Source organism: Castor canadensis, chromosome 18 (genome assembly GCF_047511655.1).
Source record: "Castor canadensis chromosome 18, mCasCan1.hap1v2, whole genome shotgun sequence".
Classification (NCBI taxonomy): Eukaryota; Metazoa; Chordata; class Mammalia; order Rodentia; family Castoridae; genus Castor; species Castor canadensis.
The window spans coordinates 41,900,516-41,925,933 of NC_133403.1; the positions used below are offsets into that span (position 1 = coordinate 41,900,516).

Below are 25,418 nucleotides of genomic sequence, written 5' to 3' on the forward strand. Positions count from 1 at the left end.
TTGGCCTTGCTCACTCCTTAGATGACCTGTGTCCTGAGGTTCTGTCACCTTGGGGGCTGGTGGGGGAAGCGCCACACTTCCTCTGTCACCTGCCATAGGCATGTGACAATGGAGCCATGTGACAATGACAATACCAAGTACAGCATAATAACAGCAGCTGGCGTTCTATTGCATCCGCTCTGTGCCAAAGGTGCCCGAAGGGCTTCCCAGAGCCCCTGCCCCGTGCGACACGGCCTGGTGCGGGAGAAGCTACTATGAGGCCCATTTTATGGACCGGGAAGCTGAGGCGCAGAGACGCCACATAAACTTGTCCACCGTGGTAGGTGGTGATTTGCAAGCAGTCGTCAAACACTTACAGTGATCTGCGTCCCATGCATTGTCTGGGACAAGCCTGAAGGATAGGCAAGGTGCTGTCATTGTCATCTGTTTCCCGAGAGGTTGAGTGGCTGACCTGGGAGAGCACAGCCAGTCCGTGGCAGAGCCGGATCTCAAGCCCAAACTCCCAGAAAATAGGGAGAACCAATGGCCCCTCCGCACCGGGTCCCCTCCCCTTGCCTCTGTTACGTGCATCTTTCTTAGGGGGGACAGTTACATGAAGGAGGCAATGTGGAGGCGGTGTTGTCACCCAAAGCCTTCTGCTGGCGTTAGACATCGCTGTGTTCTGTGGTTCTGAGGTCCCCCCCGTCCAGTATCACGCAGAATGCCCCCACCCTGGGCTCCCTATTCACCCTCCCTCCCCCCACTCCTGTCCCCGCAGTTTTGCTTGTTCCAGAATGCCACACAGAGTGTCACACCGCTGGAACCCCACAGCGTGCGGCTTTTCTAGCTTGGCCATCTTTTGATGGCTCACAGCTCATTTCATTGCTGGGTCGTGGTCCCCATCCACGCACCTGTGAAGGCCACCTGGTCGCTTGCAGTGTGGGGACCAGGGACAAAGCTGCTGTCAGAGCTGAACACTTCAAGCGGGGGGACCCAGGTTTCCCGGCGAGAGGGACGTTAGAAGCCGAGTGGACATCTGCGAGGGCCCTGTGACATCCATGACAGGGCCCGGTGTGTCAGGATGCAGCGAGTGGCGGGAGGAGAGGGGGAGGTGGCTGGAGTGGCATCTCGCAGCATGAGGGCTGTCACTGAGCAGCCACTGAGTGCCGGCCTCGTGCTAAGCAGCGACCCGTGCGATGCTCCCCGCAGCTGGGAGAAGGGTCAAGAGTGCCACCACTTTACACAGAAGGCGCCAGGGCTCACAGTGACACAGCTGTCACTGGCTGAGCCAGGCTGACGGGAGCTCGCTCATCTCACTGGGCCCCCAGGGATGTGCTGGCTTTGCCAGCAGGGAGGACACGACATAGAGAGATTCCCAAGGAAAGGAGCGAGGGACAGCTTTGGCCTTGGATTCCAAAAGACCCCTGGCCAGCGGGCAGAGCACGGGTTTGAGCGGGAGACCAGGGGCCCAGTTGGCAGGGGACGTCAAGGGCCAGGGAGGGGAGCTGGGGACCAGGCGACAGGATGGCCACGGAGCTGAGATGGGGGACGGAGCCCCTGGATCTGCCCCTCAGGTTGGGGAGGGAGTTGTGGGTGAGTCTGGGGTCCCCTGGGCAGCAACTGGGGGAGAAATGGACCTGTCACAACACCTGGGTCACAGCCAGTGAGGGTCCCCCATAAACATCCAAATTTATACCCCAGGTTTTCAGGATGTGTGACGCCATGGACTGCTGGCTTGAGGAGTCCAGAAACTAACGTAGTGGGAACTCCCCGGTTCCTAAGGCCGTGGGAGGCCTGGATTACATTATCGCTCAAAGTAGCCACTGTCCTTCCAAGCCTGCTCGAGGACAGCAGGCTTGCCACGTGACTCAATTTGGACAACAGGATGTCACTTCTGGGCAGAATGCCTGAGAGCGCTCACCAGGCCCTCCACGCTCTCTCCATCTCAAGGTTGTCCCCAAGAGGGGCTGTCCCTTTACAGGACGCCCTGAGTGAAGACCAATGTGGGAGACATCAGCAGCCTTCCCGCAACGACCTTGCACGAGGGCCATAAACCTCCGCAGCTGCAAAAAAAAAACCAAACCTCCGCAGCTGCAAACCACTAAGGGCTGGGGCTGTTTGTCACTGCGGCAAAACCTCGCTTCTGCTGACTGATACTGTCACAAGGGGATTGCATTTGGTCTAGGAACTAAAAGAGTGATCTCTGGAAGCTGATGTAGGTTCACTCAGAGCAAGTGACCTGGAAATGCAGTTTACTTATTTGACTGATGGGGTTACAAGAAAAAAAAGACCCGGTAAGGGTACCTGCATTTCAGTTTCATGAACAAAAACTTCCAGGGGATTTCCCATAAACCAGATGGAGAAGTTCTGGCCGGGCACCGGTGGCTCACGCCTGTAATCCCAGCCACTCAAGAGGCAGAGATCAGGAGGATCGTGGTTTTTGGCCAGCCCAAGCAAAAAAGTTCACAAGGCCCCATCTCAACCAATAAAGCTGAGCATGGTGGTGTACACCTGTCACCCCAGCTACGATGGAGGTGACAGGCCTGGGCAACAATGCAAGGCTCTACCCTAGCAGGTGCAAGGGCTCTGAGTTCAAATCCCAGTGTCACCAAAAACAACAGAGAAATCTGAGGAGAGTGCACAGCACGGTTTCATAGCCACTGGAGTGGCGAGTACAGGAGGGCTGGTTTGACGAGGTCCACGCCAACCTGAAGAGAGGTCTCCAGGGGGGCGCTCCAAGGCTCTGGCTTTGCTCCCGCCACTTCCACGTTACAGTCAATGGCCTTCCCCGGGGGGCCCGATGACACGCACAAAAGATTCAAAGCCAGGAAGACGCATCGTAGCAAATGGCTTCAGCGAGGGACAGGCCGGTGTGGCTGACCCGAATCTCAGAGTCACGTGGTCAGGACCTACCTGGCCGCGTGCCGAGCGCTTTGCACAACCCTCCTGTGTTCTGCGCCCCCACCCTGGTCAGTCCACACTGTGCTCTGCACAAGAGTCACATTCATTGACTCCCCTACAGGAAAAAAAAGCAAACACACTTTTCCCATAAAGCAACTCCCCGGAGGCGGGGCCCGTCCTACTGGAACACAGCGGGTTTTCTCTCATTTCTTCTGAAACACTTATAACTAAACGATCCAGTTGAACTCAACAAATATTCATTGAACACCTACTATGAGCCCACCGCTTCCAGGTGTTGGGGATCAGAAGGTGAATTAAGATAGACAAAGACCATTTCCAACAAATGTAGGAGGAAAGAGGTCCCATGGAGCTGGGGAGGAAAGGCAGTTAGGCAGGCAATCCGGGAAGGCTTCCTGGAGGTGGCAGCCCTGAACGGAGACAAGACTCCAGCCACGGGTTCCAAGAAAGACAGTCCTTCCCTACACTTTCTCTCTGATTGGAAATCTGGACCCGAAGAGAGGCTGCCCCTCTGGAGCCCCACCAAGAGCAGAGACAACAGGAAACCTTCAGATGTCCAACACCTGGCCCAGCTGACCTTAAAACAGAAGTTTCTAATGTACCCTCGGCTCAGGCAGATGCCAGGAGCCTCACTGGACTCCAAGTCCAGCAAATGTACAAAAAATAAATCTGAAACGGGGGAATTTCCCTGAGCTTGGCTTATTTTTGCTACGATCAAATTTCCTTGTGCGTTGAGAAGCCCAGGGAAAATGTTTGTTCAAGGAGAGAATTCGGTGTTTCTCAGCGTTTTTCCCCTCTTTTACCATCTTTCCCTTCGCTCTTGGTTTTCTTCTCTTTGTTTGGAGTTTGAGCAAAAACTTCCTACCCGAATATCGCTGAGCTAAGTAGGTTAGAAAAACCAGGAGGTAAAGGACGACTAGGAGTCAGGCTCTTCCAGAAGATCTGAGAGATCTGAGAAGATCTGAGCCCGTCTGCACGTTCTCCAAGGTGAAGTTGATCCTTTTGGTCCCAGGTCCCTCGGGGAGACGAGTGGAAGTTCCTGCCCTGGAGGGGACGAAGAGACACACGCTGGAACCCTCACTGCTGTGCCCTTGGACAATTTCACAGGGGAAAAAATATGGAAAAGTTAAAAAAAAAATTCTGTGTCACTTGCTTGCTCTAAGAATTAGAGTTCTTGCACTTTGCTAAATTAAGATCAAATTAGTTCATTAAACTTTAGCATTTTAGATTGACTTTTCAAGATTAAATTCCAACCAAACTTTTATTGTTTGGTGGGGCTGGGATTTGAACTCAGAGCTTTCCACATATGAAACAGGTGCTCTACCCCTTGAGCCACACCTCCAGTCCATTTTGCTCTGATTATTTTGGAGGTGGGGACACACAAACGATTTTCCCGGGCTGGCCTTGAACCTTGATCCTCCCAATCTCAGCCTCCCAACTAGCTAGGATTGCAGGCATGGCCACCAGCGCCCAGCTGTTTTTTTGTTTTTTGTTTTTTTTGAGACAGAGTCTCATCATTTAGCCAAGCTGGTCTTGACTCACTATCCTCCTGCCTCAGCCTCCCATGTGCTGGGATTATTGGCGTGCACCACCATGGTGCCCAGACCTCTTTCTCCTCCTCACAGCTGCTGGAACAAACAGGCCCACCTCCACGCTCGTGGCCCAGCCATTGCCCGGGGCTCTGCCCCACACAGCCGTCCAGGGCCCCAGGCTCCCTCCAGGCCAGGGCTCTTCAGAGTCCGCACCACTTGGCTGGTGGGTGGAAACGGTGGGAGACTCCATGGCTGGGCCTGGAAGTCGTGCTCACACGACCAATTCCACCGACCTTCCAGAACTCAATCGCCTGCCACACCTGACCACACTCAAGCCTGGGCCAGCGCGGGCCCTGGAGGAAGAGGCTGAGGACAACTTGCAAACTGTCCTGCTTAAGCAGCAAGTGTCAAGAGTCCTCTCTCTTTCTCTCTCTCTCTTTCTCTCTCTCTCTCTCTCCTGCTCCTCCTCCACCTCTCTCTCAGTTCAGCAAAGAGCCACTTCCTGGTTTATGGACAGTCCCCTCTGTCTCCACCCTTACTGCCATAGCACAGAGGACAGGTGCAGCCTGCACACCACCCTCATCAGTACCTACCCCCCGGAGGCCCCGTCCAAGTGCCCTCACCTCGAGGGTCAGGATTTCAGCTTGGGAGTGGCAGGAGGCACACAGATGTCCAATTCACTGCAGGACTGCTTTTCTTTACGTGGCAGGCGATCCCTGCCTCTACTGAGCCTCCTGGACTCAGTTTACCAACTTGCCACTCCTGGGCATAGACCATGCTGCCTTGGTTCCCTCTGGCGTGCTCCACAGGGCTCTGTGTGAGTGCCAAAAATAGTTTTCCAACCTTGGTGACATCTAAACAATGTCGCTAACTTCAGAGCCTGGTCCAGTTTGAGACTCCACCCATCCACCCACCCACCCACCCATCCATGCACCACCCATCCATCCATCCACCCATCCACCCATCCATCTATCCACCACCCTCCCATCCATCCATCCACGCACCCATCCATCCACCCATCCACCCACCCATCCACCCATCCACCCATCCATCCACCATCCATCCATCCATCCATCCACCCATCCACCCATCCACCCATTCATCTATCCATCCACCAGCCACCCACCCATCTACCCACCCACTACCCACCCACCCATCCACCCATCCACCCATCCACCCATCCATCCACCCACCCATCCACCCATCCATCCACCATCCATCCATCCATCCATCCACCCATCCACCCATCCACCCATTCATCTATCCATCCACCAGCCACCCACCCATCTACCCACCCACTACCCACCCACCCATCCACCCATCCACCCACCCACCCATCCACCCACCCATCCACCCATCCATCCACCCATCCATCCATCCACCCATGCATCCATCCATCCACCCATCCATCCACCACCCATCCACCCATCCACCCACCCATCCACCCACCCATCCACCCATCCATCCACCCATCCATCCATCCATCCACCCACCCACCCATCCACCCACCCACCCACCCATCCATCCACCCACCCATCCACCCATCCATCCACCCACCCATCCACCCACCCATCCATCCACCCACCCATCCACCCACCCATCCACCCATCCACCCATCCATCCACCCACCCACCCATCCACCCATCCATCCACCCACCCATCCATCCATCCATCCACCCACCCATCCACCCATCCATCCACCCATCCACCCACCCACCCACCCATCCATGCACCAACCACCCACCCACCCACCCATCCATCCACCACCCATCCATCCATCCACCCATCCATCCATCCATCCACCCATCCATCCACCACCCATCCACCCATCCATCCACCCACCCATCCATCCATCCACCCATCCATCCATCTATCCACCCATCCATCCTCCCATCCATCCACCCATCCATCCACCCACCCATCCATCCACCCATCCATCCATCCACCCATCCACCCATCCATCCACCCATCCATCCACCCACCCACCACCCACCCATCCATCCACCCATCCATCCACCCATCCATCCACCCACCCACCACCCACCCATCCATCCACCCATCCATCCACCCATCCATCCACCCACCCATCCATCCACCCACCCATCCATCCACCCATCCATCCACCCATCCTCCCATCCATCCACCCACCCATCCATCCACCCACCAACCAACCACCCATTCACCCACCCATCTACCTATCCCTCCACCCACCCATCAAGCTTTCATCAATCCACCACCCATCCATCCACCCACCCATCCATCCATCCACCCACCCATCCACCCATCCATCCATCCATCCACCCATCCACCCATCCATCCACCCATCCATCCATCCACCCATCCATCCACCCATCCATCCACCCACCCATCCACCCACCCATCCATCCACCCACCCATCCACCCATCCATCCACCCACCCATCCATCCACCCACCCATCCACCCACCCATCCACCCATCCACCCACCCATCCACCCACCCATCCACCCATCCACCCACCCATCCATCCATCCACCCACCCACCCATCCACCCATCCACCCACCCATCCATCCATCCATCCACCCATCCATCCACCCATCCACCCACCCACCCACCCATCCATGCACCAACCACCCACCCACCCACCCATCCATCCACCACCCATCCATCCACCCATCCATCCACCCATCCACCCACCCACCCACCCATCCATGCACCAACCACCCACCCACCCACCCATCCATCCACCACCCATCCATCCATCCACCCTCCATCCATCCATCCACCCATCCATCCACCACCCATCCACCCATCCATCCACCCACCCATCCATCCATCCACCCATCCACCCATCCATCCATCCACCCATCCATCCACCCACCCATCCATCCACCCATCCATCCATCCACCCATCCACCCATCCATCCACCCATCCATCCACCCACCCACCACCCACCCATCCATCCACCCATCCATCCACCCATCCATCCACCCGCCCACCACCCACCCATCCATCCACCCATCCATCCACCCACCCATCCACCCATCCATCCATCCACCCATCCATCCACCCATCCATCCATCCATCCACCCATCCATCCATCCACCCATCCACCCACCCATCCACCCATCCATCCATCCATTCTTCCATTCATCCCTCCACCCCCATTCTTCTTGGAACCAGAGGTCAGTTCAAATTACCTCCGAGGGAGGTTCCATGGGGTGCACCCCCAAGTGTCACAGCTCCATCCTGGCTTTTCTGTACCATCACCCCAACTTAATTGCATAGCCTTTATAATTCTCTGAAGTTATCTTGTTTAATGACTTCCTCTCCCTGACCACCCCAGACTGGAAGTTCCCCAGGAATGGAGATCAAGTTTGACATGTCCCTGGCTGTGTCCCTGTGCCTGGTGTACAGTGGGTCCCCAAATGCTAACTACTGATTGATGGTAAGACAGACAACAGCCACCCCAAGAAGCCTCAGGACTGCACCAGGCCATTGCTGAGCCCGGACCACCACACAACCACTCATGGCACCCCCTCTGCCCTTGCTGGTGCCCTGTCTCCCGCCGGGCATGGTGCCAGGAGCTCGCGAGCCTCTCATTGCCTTCCTGCATGCAAAGCCCTCAAGGTTCACGTTAGCTGAAACGCTGCACCATCAGAATGTGTGCCTCGACTTGCGTCTTCCTGAGGCATGAATAGGAACCGTGTTTGCTTGTGGACTGTCCAGTGGCCACACCAGGGGCACCTCCCTCTCACCAGGGTGCTGAGCACTGGCCCTGCTTGTAGCCCACGCTGCAGAGGGACTTGCGTCACTGGGCTCATCCCTGGCTGGCCTTGGACTTGTATTATCTTGACTGTGCACGGTGTCCATCTGCAGACATATTTCCACGTGGCACAGACATTCTTGCTGTCGCTGCTCTTGAAATCCATGGTCCTTAGTGGAGGACTCCCTTCTGTGTACACAACGCTCCTCGAGTCAGCCACCCTCTGGGCCTGGAGACGTGGCGGCACTGTGGATGCAGGCAGATGTGCTCACCGATGGATGTGACATCACAGCTCTTCTGCAAGAAGGGAAGTTGAGTCCCACACGATGTGCACTGGCTTAAAGACCTGAAATGCTCTGCTTTGTGTAGGTTCAGGCGGTGAAGGGCGAGGAGCTGAGAGGGGGCCCCGTGGCCTCGGCTCGGTCGCAAGGGTCCAGCCCTGTTGTGTCAGCCTTGAAGACATCTGTGTTGAACTCCAAGCACAACTCAGCAGCGAGTGACCCGAATCCCTGACAGGCTGATCAGCGAGAAGAACGGTGGCGTGGGAAGGTGGGTGTGTGGTTAAACACGTATCAAAGACAGCATGAGTCACAAGCTAGCATCGTCCCAAGCGGGGGGCGTCTCCCACTGTCCTCCTTCACCTGTCACCGCCCGCTGTGGAGGACTCAGCAAATATTTTCTGGATTGCGGGCGTCGTGGGCTCTGCAGATGACATGGCTGTCCCAGTAGAGGAAAGCCAGCTAACGAGTGACAGGGCAGCTTCTGCAGGAGGCTCTGCGCAGATGAACGTGCCAAGGTTGCAGAAGTCTGAGAGGACATTGGTGGAAAGGAAAGAAGGAGGTGTGGCCTTAGCAACCAAGAGGGTGACCTTGCCCCTGCTGGCGGGTGAGGACATAGCTCAGGACTGTGGCTGGAAGACTCCTGGGTCAGATACAAAGGGACAATTATTACTCAATTGTCCTCATCCACTCACAAGGACCGGGTCACGCCTGCACACACAGTGACTTACACAACAGGGGAGGGACCTGGAGATCAGTGCACTCACATTTTTTTTTTTTTTGGTGATACTGGATTTGAACTCAGGGGTTTACACTTGCTAGGCAGGTGCTCTACTGTTTGAGTCAAGGCCACGGCCCATTTTTAAAATTTTTGTTAAAGAGATAAGATCTCCTTAACTTTGTCAAGTCTGGCCTCAGACAGCGATCTTCCTGTCTCTACTCCTGAATGTCTGGGATTACAGGAGTGCTTACCTGTATCTTTCACAATGACCACAGCTTGCCATCTTTCCTAAAGAGGACATGTCTGTATTGTAGTGGGTGGAAAGCAGCTGCCCTGGATTTGAAGGGGACCCCGAATCTCTTCTCCATACAAACATCCCTGGAGTGACAGTCCAGACAGAGCGAGGGGTAGCCACAAGACCTGCGGTTTACTGTCATTCACAGATGACAACCAAATACCATGTGCGTTTGAGCCTGGAGTGAAAAAGCAAATAGCTTTAAGGGATGCTGCTGAGAAAACTGGGGGAACAGAGACATATATGTCACGTCACCAACATGAAGCCCCCATGTGGAATGACCGTGTTGGTAGTCGGGGGCTGCCTTTGTCCCTCTGCAGGGGGCTTGGGGGTTCAGACGTGTCCTTGTGGTTATAAGTGAGTCACTGAGGTAAAAGGGCTTGGGTTTTGGGTTTATGTTATTCTTTCAACCTTTCAAAACAAAACTTGGGGGTGCCCAGCCTCGCCAAGAACACATAGCTGGCCGGTGGCTGAGTCTGGCCCTGGCAGCCTTCTTCTGTGTTTTTACAACACTCTGTCACTGACGTGATCCCCGCCTCAGCTTGGTTAAGTGTGCTGAGAACATAAATAGGGTTTTTGTTTACTGGAGCTGGGGGAAGCCAGCAGAAAGGGCCTTTCAGCTAGAAACTCCTTACAGCTCCAACGGGTGAAGCAGCAAGTTCACTGCTGGGAGCCTCTGGCTGTGAGCCCCAGAAGGAGCAGGGACACCCATCACTGAGCCAGGTCAGTGCCACCAAGTGCACTTATTTCTTGTGAAGCCCCAGGAGCCCTGGGCCACTCTGATGTGCACGGCCACCAGGAAGCATGGCTCAGGTTGACAGCCTGGGCTCCCTCTGCATTTCACTTCCTCTCCAGAGGCAGGAAGTGGAGATCTGGTGTCACAGTGGGTATTGAGGCCCTGGACCCCGGCTGGGAGGCTGCTGAGCTGGCCTGAGCTCAGGTAGACAGCTGCCCAGCCAGGGCAGTGCTAAAAGCGCAGAGGTGAGTCATTGTGACACTGAGCAAGAGCAGTGCACAAAGGCCCCCAGGCAGGACCAGCTACCGGGGAACCCAAGTTAGCAAGACTGGGAGGGTGTCCACTGTCTGGGTACTAGGGCCAGGCTCCACTCAGACACCATCCCAATGTCATGTCTAGTCCTGGGCCCTCAATGTCAAACATCCCTCATTCGATCACAGTCCCCAGGACAGGTTGAATAGTGCCTGCCAAAAGCTGATGACAAAAAGCCCTCTCCCTCCTTCCCTTTCCACACTGTGTCCTCCCAGTGGTCATTTCAAACACTGAGGTTTTCATCCGCTGGCTCTGAAGTCCCTAAGCGCAGACAATGTCCAGGGGCTCACCAGGGACTGAGGGAGATTCAGCCCACACTGACTGAGTCCCCTTCCTTCTTCTGGTCCATTAAAAAGTGTACATGTGTCTTCAGCGAATACACACGTCTGTGTGCGTATGTGCACAGGTGTGTGCAAGTGTGCACGTGTACGCACGCACGTATGCACGTGTGCGCTTGTGTGTGGGGTGTACAAGCGCAGTGTACAGATGTGTGCTTCAGTGGCTGGTCACTGTACTGGCTTCACACAGTGAGGCGCTGGTCACTGGTTGAGAGCTCAGACCAGCTGAGCCTGGGGCTGCTCCTGGTGGTGGGCTGGGGGTCCAGCCCGCGCCTGGCACACCTCTTCACATACGCTACTTACGGGCTTGTGTTTGGTCCCAGCATATTTAGTCCTCTTTGGTCCCTCTTCTAACACCCCTGCTTAATGGCACAGAGAGGGCAAGCAACCCATCCACAACACACAGCCAGGGAGCCTTGGAGCTGGGACTACCACCAGGCAACCCAAGCTGCGCTCTCGTTTGCCAGGTTCAAGGACAGGGTGCCATCTGCACAGAGACCTTTGTGAGTGGTCCAGGAGCGCCCAGCCCTGCTCTCGGGAACGCTCATTCAATGCCATCCAGAACGAGCGCCTAACGGCTCTCGGTGAAAGAGCCTCTCTTCCCCCACACTCCCTTCCCCTCCCGCCTTTCTCTCTCGCAGCGCCCAGCATTGACAGGACCTGGGAACGTGTCCCTGATGTTTGGGTGCTGGGTGGTGGGGCACCCCAGTTACTTCCCTGTCTTCCCTCCCAGGCGCGGGCTTCACAAGTTCACAGGTAGATGTCTCCCTTCTCGAGGGTGTGTGGCATGGGGTCTCCATCCCTCTACTTCCTCCCGGTTTGGATCAGAAGCCTGCAGGGTCCCCCTGCCCCCCTCCCACAGCTTCCGAAGGGTCTCCATGAGCACCACTCAAGTCCTGAAAGTCCCCTTTTCCTCTGGCCGCACACTGCAGGGGACATGGCCTTCTGAGATCAGCCAAGAGCCTCTGCCACCCACCAGCTGGGCTCATGGAGTTATGGAAATTTCGGCCTTTCCTCTGCTCTCTGACATTTGCAGACCATCTGGCCCTGTGAGAAGTAGAAGCTTGGCCAGTAATGGCTTTCCATCGACGGGCGGCCTCTGGCCTGAGGCAGCGCGTCCCTATGGATCAGAGGTCACGGTCACTGGGGTCACCTGTGTGTGCTGGACATTTGACATTTGCAGTATGCTCCAGTTTTTCCTGCTGGTTGGCACAGGGTCACCTCTGATGTTAGCCACACGGTCAGTCCATTCCACAGGAAGTTGTGTGGGCACAGAGAAAATTCCAGAACCCAGTGGGCAGAGGGGTGAAGGCCTGTCCTGTAAGTGGGAGTTTCTATCGGGTGTGAATGGAACAGAAGCCAGGATTCAGATAAGACAACAGAGGCCCTCGCCTGGGACACAGGGTCCATGGCACAGAAATCAGGACAAGTGATTGTAGTGGCTTACAAGTCAAATGGATGCAGACAGTCCAAGATGGGCAAAATGTCCAAGTTTTCAGGGAAAGCCAGGAGGCCTGTGCCCTTCCAAAGCCAGCGCCATGTCTTACTCTTCCTTTGCCCTCAGTGGCTGTCACTACTAGAGGTTCACTGTCCACTGTGCCCTGATAAAAAGTTATCCTGGGCAGCCAGGCCATGGGCTCTTGGAAGTGAGGGCTGTCTGGTGGGCTCAGTCAGGGGGTGACTACGAAGAAGTGGAGGTCCACCCGATTACGCTCTGGACAGCACACTCCCCACTGCGTCCTGAGAGGGGCCAGCAGTTCAGGCCTCGTTTCTGGTCAGGTGACCCAGGGGCTGTGAAGGCCAGACTTGCTTAAGAATCCCAGCAAATGGGGTCTACAGCTGTGTCTCTTTTTTTTTCTAGAATGTCCCAGGTACAAGGCCTCTGGCTGCTTCAGTCTGGGTAGCAGAGGCCCTGTGTCCTCTCCTGGCTTACATGGACTCAAGGCTGAATGTTCACTTGACAAAAGTCTCCCCCCCAGGGGCTTCTTAGAGAGCCACCTACTGTCAGCCATGGCCCCTCTGCCATAGGACCTTGTCCCTGCTGGAATGTGATTAAAATGTCACCACCTCCAAGGGGTCCTCCCTGATTACTGAGCTGAAATTCCAATTACTTTCCATTATTCTAGCTTCTAGCACCTTTGTTAAACACTCAGCGCTGACAGCCCCCACCCTCTCGGACTGGGCGCTCCATGGGGGTAGGCCTGGCTGCCTTACATCTGGTTCCAGGTCTAGCCAAGCCCGGGGCACGGTGGTACTTGATTAACCTCAATGGGATGGACACTCATCCAAGTGGGTTTGGAGACCTGCCCTGACACTCCTCTTCCTGCCCCCCTTCTGGCCTGCAGACACAGTGCAGATGGAACCAGTGAGATGCCCACACGACTGTCCCCTCCCTCTTCCTCTGCTCTGAGCCACAGTTCTGGGCTCTGCCATGTCTCTACTCAGGAGCATCCCTGACTCCCTGTATTCACACAGGAGGCTAGGTCCCTGGCAGGTGGGTGGGCGCTGGAAAGGAAGGGACTCCCTGCTGGTCATTCATAAGAAATCCCAGGAAAGGGGAGCAGGTCTTGCTCTTGTGGGCAAAAAGGGACAGGACTGGCGGGACCCTCGGCCATTAGCGAGCCCTGCTAGGGAAAAAGACTTCCAGGAAGTGTCAACCCCCTGTCCCCACCCAAAGCTTCCACCCCCGGGCCCAAGGGACAGAGCGACTGTCCCCATGAGGAGCACGGCAAAGGGTGGGTCCTGGGCTGAACGGGGAGGACCCAGACGCAGGTCTTGAACCTGCGGCTCTAACAGCTTGCTCCCCGCACTGTGAGCGCCAGGTCTTCCAGCTTGGAGAAGTTTCTACAGATGCCAGGCGCTGTCACCAACGAGGTGAGGACCCTCGCGTGGCCCTAGGCTCGCACTGTATGGGACGCCTGCAAATCAGCCTTCGGGGCCACCTCGGGGTGTCCCTTCGGGGTGGGTGGCGCGAGGCCCTGGGCGCGCGAGCTGCAGCTGGAGGTGCAGTCGCGAGCGCAGCCCACCACGAGGGGGCGTGGCTTGTGGGGATGAGGGGGCGTGGCTTTGCGGAGCGAGGGGGCGTGGCTGGCGGAGGCGAGGGGGCGGTGCTTAGAAAAGGAGGCGCGGGCCGGGGAGCGCGAGGCCGGTGGGGCGTGCGTGGGGCGTGGGGCGCGGGGCGCGGGCGGCGGCAGCAGCAGGCGCAGGCGGCGCGGGGTCCCGGCGCGGGGTCCGGGGCCTCAGTGCCGCTCTCCGTTCCGTCTGCTCGCAGGTCCCGGGCCGGAGCGCGGTGGAGGAGCCCCCGCCCCCGCTCTCCCCGAGGAGCCGGAGGCCCGCGCCCCGGGCCCCCCAGACATGGTGGGCCACCTGCATCTGCAGGACATGGAGGACGGCCCGAAGGCGCAGGGCCGCGAGGGCTTGCTGGACAGCCCCGACTCCGGGCTACCCCCCAGCCCCAGCCCCAGCCCGCCCTTCTACGCCCTGGCGCCCGGCACCCTGGACGCCCGCACGGGGGGCGCCGGCGTCTCCTCGGAGCCCCCCGGAGCCGGCCAGGCCAGAGCGGTAAGGACGCGACGTCGCGCGACAGCGGGGACCCGGTGCGGGTGGGCGAGGGCTGCGCGGCGCCCCCCACACCCCGACAGCTCCTACAGAGGACCGGACTGGCTTCCCCCTCCCTCCCTATCAAGACCGAGGTGGCCCCGCGACAGCCACGCTCGCCAGGTGGGGACCAGGGCCGAGGTGACCTGCAGACCTCCCCCTTGCAGAGGGGCCTCTCTCCAGAGCGGTTCTTCCGACGTTAAAATAACGGGGGGCTGTGGGGCGGGGTGCGGGCAGTGTCTGGGACTCACAAAGTTGGTCGCCTGGTAGGTGGACTCCATCTGCAGGCCAGGCATGGTGTGGGTATCCGTCCCCAGTCCCTCCACCGCTGCTGTCGCCAACACTGTTCACTGACCCAGTGCTGCCAGCCTGCAAGTTTTGAAAAACCAAACCCAGGCAGAAAGCCGCCCCTCGATGTTGAGGGGTGTTGACGTGGAGCAGAGGCGGTGCCCGGGGAGGGCTGGAGCCCCAGGGAGCTGCGGCTCTGCCAGACTCAGCCTGAGCCTTGCTGAACCCCGGTAGGGACCCAGCTCGGCAGCTGCAGAAGCCCGGATTGCTCCAGGCAAGGGGGCAGAGCGGGCCCTGTAGAAACTGAAGGAAGTCCCCTGGCTTTTCCCCCTGCCTGCTGGCTCTGCACGCCTTTTCTATGGACTGGTTGTGTACTGCCTGGCTCCACGTTCCTGGGGCCCCCTGGTATGCGAGGCTGCTACCTCACAGGGCAATCAGTGCCTCCCCAACCCCAGCTGAAAATCTGCCCACCCTCTGCAGAAAGAACGTCCCCTCTGCCTAAAGCCTAGTGACAAACGTTTCATGGATGCCTTCTCCACTCCAGTGGACCCCAACTTGGCTGCCCGCTGGAATCTCTAGAGAGACCTTTTACAAATACCCCCGCTTCCTCCCACTGCCAGACACTTTGGTTGAATTCAAATAGGGCATGACTTGGGCATCAGGACTTTTGAACAAACCTCCCCCAGGTGATTTTAATATGCAGCCAAGTTTGGGACCCTCTCTCTTAGACCAAAATCATGCAGTGAACTTGGACTTTGGTCTCTTTTGGGAGTTGGGGATGGGAGGTTCTCTGGGGATTTCGGGAGTTGTAGAGGTGAGAGGGGTCTTTTGCAGTGACGGTGACCTCGCATTCAGAACAGGCCAGGAAGGACCATGTCTGGGTGCTGTGGACCACCCATGGGCCTCCTTCCACAGGCACTCTGCAGGCCTCCTGTGCTTGCCAGGCCTGCAGCCACAGCCACACAGCCGTCTGCCTGGCTCGCTTCTCTTGCCTCCTCTCTCAGCTCTTACCTGGCTGACTACACGCTGGCTATGAAACTGTGCAGCCCTGGTCTCTAAGTGTGGCTGGAAGTGAGGCCCAGGCGAGCTGTGCACAGGACAGGCAAGGACACCTGGCATGTAGCTAGATTTCCTGTGTACCCCGGGGATGCCTGCAGCCCTCTCTTGCGTCTTGCCATTTAATTTTCACGATGTTCCTATGAGTGCATGCATTCTTTGTCCCCACTTTTCCAGAGGGGGGAAGCTGAAACAACAAGGTTAGCAGCGTTCAGAAAGCTGCCCAGCAAGAAAGTGACTGCTGAAGAAAACACCACAGGGAGCCTGGCTCCAGAGTTTGCTCTTGAATCTGATACTGTCTGGCCTACTTTTCACTGTAGAACGCATTCATTGCCTTTTAAATTTCTTAACAGAAAAACAAAATATGTATCTTTGAGGTTCAAGATACTGCTTGTAATAAGAAGAGAGGAAGTGGTTGCCACAGCAACCTCCAGCCCCGCCCACCTACCCTATTACCATCCCCGGGTGCCCCACCTCTTTGGTGCTAACCTGGTGTGTCCCTTGCTCACTTGACTCACTGAGTCACTCTAGACAGCCATGAGGAGAGGACAATGCCACTCTGCCCTGACCCTTGGGGCCAGTGGTTTCGAATGCACCCGGAGGAGGTGAGCTGTGAGCTGGGCCAGGTTTCCTCCTGTGTCTGCTGAGCATCCGTGTGTCATACCCTCCGGGGCTAACACCCAGCTACCAACACTGCCTTCCAGTCATGCCCTGTCCCCAAGCCCTGGCCACTGAGGTCTCCTACCCTCCCCCCCCCCCCCCGCTTTGTTGTAATTGGCTGGACTTCCTCTGGGCAGCGCCCTGCCGACATAGGCCATCCAGATGCTCCTCCCCTTCCCCCCACATAAGAGGCTTAGGGACCAGGCCAGGGACCCTCCCCCAGTCTTGGCCACAGCTTTCCTGCTCCCTCTTGGATCAGGAAGGGTTTGGGAAGACTCCTAAATCCAGTGAAGACCTGGGAGCCAGCGTTTGTTAGGCCAGTATTTACTGAGCACCTACTGCTAGCTAACCAGCATATAGTTGGCACCTACTGTCTGTCATGTACGGTTTGGGACCATGGGGGACACAGCAGTGAGCCAGATATTCAAGGTCTCTACTTTCATAGAACTGGTGTCCTAGTGGGGGGAAAACATCATGGCTTAATAAGGTACAGGATGCAGTTATCAGATGGAGTGACAGCCCCTGGGGGAGACGTGTAGGTATCGACACTGTCAAGGACGTGATGCTGCATGAAAACTTGAAAAAATTGGGGAGTGAACTTTAGGTTTGTAGAGCTGGTGTGTGTCTTACTCCAAGAGAACGGTGAGTGCAAAGGTCCTGGGGCAGGAACTGGGTGGATGTGCTCCAAGAGCAGCAGGAGGCCAATGTGGCTGAAGCCCAGAGAGCAAGGGGAGGAGCCAGGCCAGGGCCTTCTAGGCTGAGCTGAGGCCAGAAATGAAAACTTCTTTCCGTGTCCTTAGGGTGTTCTTGTGACGTTTATTATTCAGAAGGTATCATATGAGCTCCCTGCTCCAGTTTAGAAACCTAAATGAGAGCTCTGCCTGAAAGGGTGTCTGTGAGGACGTAGCCTTTTACATCTTTGTGAGGGTGGGGCTGTTCTCCCATGTGACCCCAGGACGGCAGTGCTGGCCTGTGGAGGTGCCTGTTCCCCGCATTTCTCCCCGAGTTCTCTCATTCACAGACGCTGCTGTGCCACCGTCAGCTGCAAGCCTGCAGTGTTATCACAGGCAGGTGGGCATCCAGTGTTCCTTCTCCCTCTGCCCGGTCCTGTCTTCCAGAGCTGTGGGCCCCTGGGGGCAGACACCATGAGGAGAGGGTTGTGCTGGCCATAGACCGTGTGACAGATGCCTGCTCTCCAAGGTGGCCAGCAGTTTGGGGAACTGGCAGGTCCTGTCCTCAGAGCACCACAGGTAGTGTTTGGGATCCAACCTGGGTGCCTGCTAGGGTGACAGCCTCTGTGCAGGCCGAGGCTTGGCCCACTGTAGGGCAATGACAGGAGGTGACAGGTAAGCTGTCACCGCCTCTGTGATGCACAGGCGGGTGTCCTGAGGCTCTGGCTGCACCACTGCACTTCTCCTTTGGCACACAGGGCCCGCCATCTCTCCTGGTGAGCTCATGAGTCGAGTGCCTTTGTAGCAGCCCATTTGAGGATGTCCGTAGGGGTGAGGGCTGCCTCCCCCTCATGCCGAGATGCCCCTGTGGGCCACATCCAAGTGGAAGGGTGGCTGGGAGTGGGTACCTTTGTCCTGCTTGACGTTTCATGGCTGTCACTTAGGACCTTGGCTGTCACCCTCAGGACACGTGGGTTTTCTCATCGCTCTGTTTCTGGCTTATGACAGTAAAACTGAGCAGAAGAGAGCAGGGCAGAGGAAGTTGGCGACCTGATTGGGAAGGACAGATGGACAGACAGATGGGTAGAAGGAAAGATGTACAGGTAGATGGCGGGGTGAATGGACAAATTAACGGATGGATGGAAGGATGGATGGATGGATGGATGGATGGAGAGGTGAGTGAATGGATGGACAGACTGAGAAGATAGCCTCGCTCTCCCCCGGCAGGCTTACAGGTGTGTGGGTCCCTGACCCGTGAAGGTGTCCGAGCACTCAGGTGGGAGAGCAGGTGTCCTGGGGCAAGATGGCAGAAAGGGATGCGGAGAAGGCTGGGGAGGAACAGCAGATTCCCTGCTTCACCCCGCCTCGGTGGCCTCCAGAGAGTGTCAATGGCTTGACAGCCCTGTCTCTTGGGGCAGGCTGGCCTGTTCCAACTAGGCCTTATAGTAGCCTGAGTGTGAAGAAGACAGGCCAGCCACGCCCTGCCAGGGGCTCCGGAGCCCATGGGTGGGAGGAAAGACGCTGGGCCTGAGGTAGGGTGACAGCGACTGCATCCAAGTAACAACCCTGGAGGTTGAGCGCGGCTCTTCCATGGTCTGGCTGAGGATTGACCCAAGGTCCCAGTGGCAACCTTTGGCATGCCCTGACTTGTAGATACACCACGCTGGTCCCTGCCCCATCTTCATGTGGTCCTCTTCCCTCTGTTTGTCCCCTGGGTACAAATTTCCCCCCAACCTTTTTTTTTTTTGCAGTACTGGGGTTTGAACTTAGGGCCTTGTGCTTGCTAGGCAGGTGCTTTACCACTTGAGCCACTCTACCAGCCCTTTTTGCTCTGGTTACTTTGGAGGTGGCCTGGACCTCAGTCCTCCCATTTAAAGCTTTTTGCCTTAGCTGGGATGACAGGCACGCACCACACCATGCCTAGCTCTTTCCTGTTGAGATGGGGTCTCACGATCATTTTGCTCAGGCTGGCTTCAAACTGCACTCCTCCTGATCTCAGCCTTCCAAGTAGCTGGGGTTACAGATGTGAGCCAGATTTCCCTCTTTAAGGACAGGGGTCATTGGATTCACCCTAATGCAGTCTGACCTCCTCTTTCCCCAATCACATCCACAAAGACCCTGTTTCCACCTGAGGTGACTGGGGTACATCTTTGTGGAGGACACAGTTGGCCTCGCCTGTCTGTCAGGCCCTCCAGTATGGGGCACCGCCCAGGGCATGCTGTTAATCATAGTTGGTGACTCTCAGCTTCCCTGGGGGGACTCTCAGACCCCTGTGGGGTCTATGCTGGGCCTACAAGGCTTTGAGGATCTTCAGGGTCTCCTGGGATCCGTGCACCCCTGTCACTGAGCAGCCTTCAGGCCTGCCCCAGGATCTACCAACAGCAGACAGGGCTTTTGTAAGGAGAATGGGGGCTCTTCAAGCTTCCATGTCTTCCTTGCTTCATTCCCCTCATGGGTGAAGGTCAGGGTCAACCTCAGCCCAGGCGGAGCTCTTTACCTCAAAATGCTTCCTCCACAGAGGACGAAGACAGTCAGCTTTAATTTAGGAGCAGCCTTTGCTAAGGCTCCATGTGGCTTTGGTGGGAATGCCTCTCCCCTGCACCAGGGTGGGGTCCCCCTGCTGTTTTGTTCTCCTCGGGAGAAGCAAGGGTGGGGGTCTGGGCCCTTCCTCCATTCCTCTTTCTCCATTGATGGGAGTTGGTTGGTCCTGACTGAAAGTTCATGGTGTGGTTTGTGGTATGACCTGGGCCTCAGGCCATGCTGCGGGGTGGTGTGTCACCTGGGCTGTGTACAGTGCCACCACACCTTCCTTGTGTGTCCCTGCCCAGCCAGGCTGAGACCCCCAGTCAGACAGGGCCATCACCATGTGGCACCAAGCTCTCTAGGTTGATGGCCCATGTGCCAGCCAGGAAGACCCCTGCCAAGCCTCCAAACACCACTTACCATTGCCCAACTCCCGGGAGGGCGTATGAATCATTGGGCAGGCGGCCCTTGGCCTCTGGACCCCACTCCCTTCCTGCCTTGATCTCCCCAAACTCTGGCTGCCTAGGAGACCAGGGTGTTGTACGGCCCCAGCCGGGACCAGGCTCTCTGGGTCAGGAAAGAGCAGAGCCCTGGGTCTGGGCCAGGTGCATGGGTCTCTCCCAGTGGGTGGAATGTGGTGTCTGGGGGTTGGAGGCCTGGCCTTTGGCTCTCAGCCCATTTGTTCTTCCCTGCTCTGGCCTCTCAGAACTGCCAGGAGATACTGGGGCCCCCAGGAACCTGTGCCTCTGTGTCCCTGAAAGACCCTGGCCCTGGGGTGTGGGCTTCACAGATGACACACCTCAGGTTCAGACATCCATACTGAGGCACAGTGAACAGGCAGCTGAGGTGCTCTGTAGGTTCCCTTCAGACATAAGGGGACCCCTTTCCCACCCCTGATGCCCGTGGGAATGGGTTGTGTGATGGCTGTCACATACGGGAAGGGGTGACCTTTCTGTGCTCCTAGGGGACTTGTGACCTGTGGAACAGCTATAGTGGCAGCAAGACCCCAGAGCACAGCCTGGGGTGTGTCCATCCTGCATGAATCCCCTATGTGCCTCTCCCGTGACCCCCTGGCCTTGGTAGCCTCAGTCTCTGAGGGGTGTGTGGACAGGTGGTCCTGCCAGGCCCCAGGGTCCTTCTTGGCCGTAAGCGGGGCTGCCCCTGCCGGCTCTCCAGGCTGGCTGGATCCCCAGGCCTGGGCCTTTCAGATGTTAAAACAGCCCCACAGCAGAAGTGTGCAGCCTCTCATGGTGGCCCCTTGGTGGCCACCTTCTTCCCTTGGGGTCCCACCCTGGGTCCCTGGACCCCACAGAGGGAGCGCCCCCCCCCCCCGGGTCTGGTGTCATTCAGCGGTACGCTGGGGTGGGCGGTTGGGATGTTTTTCCAGTGGGGCCTTTGGAGAGCGGTGCCCAGGCTGCAGCTCTGCCCCGCTGTGAATTAAGCCTTGTTTGCTTGCCTGGCAGCCAGACGGAGCGACATCCGGCCGAATGCAGGTCAGCTGAGGCCCAGGCAGGTGGCCTCAGGAGACTTGAGCCATGTCTTTATTTCAGATAGACTGAAGAGGGACAGGGCGGCCCAGGTCTGCATGGCACTGGAGGCTGGGGACTCGGTCTCCCTCGGGAGGGCAGCAGCCCCTCTCCACTTTCTTCTGCACAGAAGAGCGGCCTCAAAACCTTCACACCACGTGCATGTCCCCTTCCTCCCTTCTTCTGTGGTCACACGTCACCTGCTCTTGCAAGAGAAGCCCACACAGGAGCGGGGCACAATAAGTGCTCTGCAAACCCCTGTGCCTGGGGAGAGCACAGGCTTTAGATAAACAGTAAACTGCAGTCACAGAGCCTGGTGGCTGGAGTCTGTTGATGCAGTGATGCGCCACGGAGAGCTAGCTGTGAGTTTAGCTCTCTGTGGCCCCAGAATGGGCACCAGGTGAGAACACGGAAGCCTGGAGGAACAGGGTCCCCACAGCGTGGGGTCCCCTGATCATCTGTAAATGTGAACTACCCTTACCCTATACTGAGTGCTGGGGTGTGGGAAGACAGCCACCTTCCCGCCCTCAAGGTGTCACCACCATCCAGGTAGGGTCAGGAATAATTACCTGGGAATAAATACAGCCATAGCCCAGCCATAGTGGTGCTGAGTGAGCTGTGGTCAGGGAGTCCTTGCTGCTGTGGGTGGTGTCCCCCCACTTTTGTGGCACACAGCACCATGGCCTACAGACTTACTGATGGTGGCTCAAAGCTGTCCCATCCCTGGAGAGCTGCCCTTGGGGAGAGGGGTCTCCTCCCACCAAGGAGGGGACAGTGGGGAACAGGGGCTGCTGGCTTTCATGCTGGTCCCCCTGGTGCAATACACACTCCCGAGCTCCTGTGCGTCTGGCTGAGGCTGGTCACAGCTTCAGAGGTGCTTGCTGGGCTGTCCCCTGCTCGGTCCCTTTCTCCATTCTCCAGTGAGGATTCCCCAGAGAATTAGTTTTATAAGAACCCCAGTTCTGGTTCTGCCCCTTTCTGGACAGGTTTAAACAGAAAACCTGTCACCCATGTCAGGCCAAGGAGAGGCCAAGCCCAGTTATCCCAGAAAAGGGAGGAGGGGGAGGAAGTAGAGAAATGTTCTGGTCCTGGGATATCTTAGTGTGGAGGTCTTGATCCTGTAAGACGTACCAGGCATGATCAGGCGTGATTAGCTCTCATTGTTGCTTCATTTCCAGCTGGGTTTTCCTGAAGGATGGCGGGGGGCAGGTTGGTCATCTACCGGCTCCCTGCTTAGCCATTTTAGGGTCTTGTCTGGCAGAACACCGGGCTTGGCCTCTCCTTGGCCTGACATGGGTGACTAACCACTGCCCTTGGGAAAAGGCAGTGCTGTTTCCAGAAGTTGTGGTGCTAAGAGGCAAAGTTAGGGCATGAAGCTCCCTCCTGGAACGGTGGCCATTCCACCTGGCTTCCTGCACTCTCTGGAGCCTGGCCAGCTCTTCTGCTTGCCTTTCCTCCTGCAGGAGTGTCACAGCCAAGCCAGGGAAGGTGTTCACCTCTCTGGAGGCTGCCCAGCCTTGGGTGGCACCTGGAAGTCTGGGAACCCTTTCTGTAGGGTTAGCGATTTTCAGCTCCTCACATGGCACTGACCGCAGGCACCCAGGGCTCTGTGCCTGGCTCTGGGACTTCGCGTGGCCTGATGGATCTGGGAACTGGGGCACAGACTGGTGGACGGGGAGCTCAGGTTCCAGGTGGGTGTGCTGGGTGGGCCAGCACAGAGGGACCACAGGAGGACCCTGGGGTGAGCTCTAGACAAGCCCCAGCTGGGAGGTGCAGCCCAGCCCTGTGGTGCCCAGCAGAGGGCTGTGGCTGGAGTGACCCCGTCCATGCCTGTCCCCGCAGGCCCCTGCTCTCCTGCAAAGCCCCGCGGCGCCCGAGATGAGGCCCCGGCTGCTGCCCGTGTTCTTCGGGGAGAGCATCCAGGTGGACCCGGAGCCCGAACACGAGATCCGGTGAGTGGGGTGGGGCAGGCGCTGGTCCCACCTCCCTGAGGTGGGTGGGGCCTGCCTGGGCTCACCAGGCTCCTCCCTCTACACAGGCTCCTCCCTCCCTCCGTGCAGGCTCCTCCTCTGGTGCCTCCTCCTGCAGGGGGTGGGGCCATTCCCCCTGGGGCCCCTGGCCAGTGCCTCCCAGGGGCACAGTCCTCCAAGGGTGCCATGGGGACCTTCTGGGAAACCTTTGAGAGGTCTTCAGCCCTGAGGGAGCTGGCGTGCGCGACCTTGGCCATGTGCGCATCCCCATGCGCCCTTCCCCAACATAGGAACAGCCTCGTTCCAGCGACACCCTGACTTTGAACTCCAAATACTTCAGCCTATTTCCTAAGAACAGGGACAGCTCTTCTGTGACAATTTGGCTCTCAGAGTCTTGAAATCCCCTGTTGCATCACCACCACCTAATGGACGTTCAAATCCAGATTTTTACCCATTGCCCCAATGACGCCCCTTTTAGGCCTGTTTTTTCCCCTGAGGATGCTACCATGGTCACAGGTGGCAGTGTAGTGAGTGGGCTCGGTCCACGCAGGACCGGCCCCTCAGCCTTTCTTTACCTTCCTGACCTTGACACTTCAAGGTCAAGCCGGGGGATGGGTACGGCTGTCTTGGAGTGCCTTCCTCATGGTCACCCCGCGGCGGCCGCCTCACCACCTTTCTCCTCGCCCTTCCCAGCTGCAACTCTGAGGTCACCTACGCCTCGGAGAGACACTTCCGCGACAAGGTCTTCTACGCGCCTGTGCCCACGGTCACGGCCTACAGCGAGACCATCGTGGCGGCGCCCAACTGCACGTGGCGCAGCTACCGCAGCCAGCTGACCCTGGAGCCGCGCCCGCGCGCGCTGCGCTACCGCAGCACCACCATCATCTTCCCCAAGCTGGCCCGCAGCTCCTTCCGCACCACGCTGCGCTGCAGCCTGGGCCGCCCGCGCCGCTCCTTCTCCGCCAGCCTGCGGCTGCAGCCCTGCGGGGACCCCGCGCCCGCGCCCGCCGCGCTCTGATGGCCTGGAGCCTGGGCCTGGCCGGGGAGGTGCAGAGAGCCCAGCGGGCGGAGCAGCGGGGACCCGGCAGCCCCTGGCCTCCTGCCCCGGCCACAGGCTGGGTCGCCGTCACTGTGCTCCAGGCTCCAGGACTCATGCATCTGTTTCACTAACCTGACACCAGCCAGGCCGTGTGGGCACCGTGGCTGTGGTGGCCTCAAGGTCCAGGGACAAGAGTACATGCGTCCTGGCGTGCCCTCAGAGCAGAGAACCGTCAGTGCCACAGGGCAGCGCCTGACTCTGAGGCTGGGTGTGAGGGAGGAGGGTTGCCCTGCCGCCTTGCCCTGGCTCCAGGAGGCTGTTCCCAAAATGAGCCTTTTAAATGTGCACTCACCCCAGCCACAGCCCTACATCTACAGGGCTGGGCCACCTGAGAGCCAGCTCAGGGGGACTATGGATGGGCAGGGCAGCAAAGGCCATGTGGGGCAGGGGAGCCTGGAAAGGGCCCTGTGGCCTCCAGTACAGAGGTTCAGAGCACCACCCTCCAAAGGGAGGTCTTTGGACTCAGCCTCTCCCAAAGGATGTCCCCAGCCAACACTTGTGCACAATACCCACGGGCCAGAACTCTGGAGTCTCAAAGCCTGTCTGCTAGGTGCCCACGGGAGGCATTGCCACGGGAGGCATTGCCCACCTGCCTGAGGCCAAGTCTGGTCTCAGGGCTCTGAGCTCAGTGCTCAGCTTAGAGAAACAGTGGGGGCCCGGGCTGCCTCTCGCAGCCCCTCATTCCCACCGGGACAGATTCTATGACCTTTTGTGTTCTCTGAATGCCCAGGTCCCCGCTGGGGACGTGTTGTGGGAGTTAGATGAATGGGGAGAGCCTCAGCTCCGGCTTCCTGGGATGAGTGGGTTTTCTGGGGTTTGGGGCACCCATAGCCACTGAACGGACACTCCCAAAGGCCAAGGGAGACGTGCTTTTGACCTGAAGCCCCCTGTGGTCAGGGGCTACCTGCTACTCCCCTGGCTGCCCAGGAGGGAGGAGGCCCTCCATGGAGTCCAAGAAGGGCCACTGGGAAGTGACATCTGAGGCCAGGTGACTGATATATTTTTCTATGGCTACGCAGCGCACCAGGGGTGCTTGTGACTAACGAGTAACTTAAGAAACCCGTGGATTATCTTAATAAAATGTGCAAACCCAGAGGGCCTGCTGTTTACACCCAGGGACAGGGAGGGACTTAGCCACACCTGTAGATGGTCTCCATGGGTGCCAGCCCCACA

General features: G+C 57.8%; 1 protein-coding gene and 1 long non-coding RNA gene across 2 annotated transcripts; one reads left to right on the top strand and one right to left on the bottom strand.

Moving 5' to 3' along the window:
- Window positions 1–7,684: 7,684 nt before the first annotated feature.
- Window positions 7,685–14,803, bottom strand: LOC141418832 (uncharacterized). The gene is made up of 3 exons (XR_012443469.1): window positions 14,704–14,803; window positions 9,426–9,647; window positions 7,685–8,982 (listed from the first exon to the last, which is right to left on the bottom strand). It is a non-coding gene; the product is annotated as an uncharacterized lncRNA (long non-coding RNA).
- Window positions 14,089–25,332, top strand: Rflna (refilin A). The gene is made up of 3 exons (XM_074060837.1): window positions 14,089–14,416; window positions 23,019–23,128; window positions 23,840–25,332. Exons 1-3 carry the CDS (start codon window positions 14,210–14,212, stop codon window positions 24,162–24,164), a joined length of 642 nt encoding a protein of 213 aa, XP_073916938.1. The 5' UTR covers window positions 14,089–14,209; the 3' UTR covers window positions 24,165–25,332.
- Window positions 25,333–25,418: the final 86 nt, after the last annotated feature.

Coding starts and splice junctions, on each gene's coding strand:
- Rflna (XM_074060837.1), top strand. CDS start 14,210: ATGGTGGGCCACCTGCATCTGCAGGACATGGAGGACGGCCCGAAGGCG. Junction 14,417..23,018: donor GAGCCGGCCAGGCCAGAGCG/GTAAGGACGCGA, acceptor CTGTCCCCGCAG/GCCCCTGCTCTCCTGCAAAG. Junction 23,129..23,839: donor GAGCCCGAACACGAGATCCG/GTGAGTGGGGTG, acceptor CGCCCTTCCCAG/CTGCAACTCTGAGGTCACCT.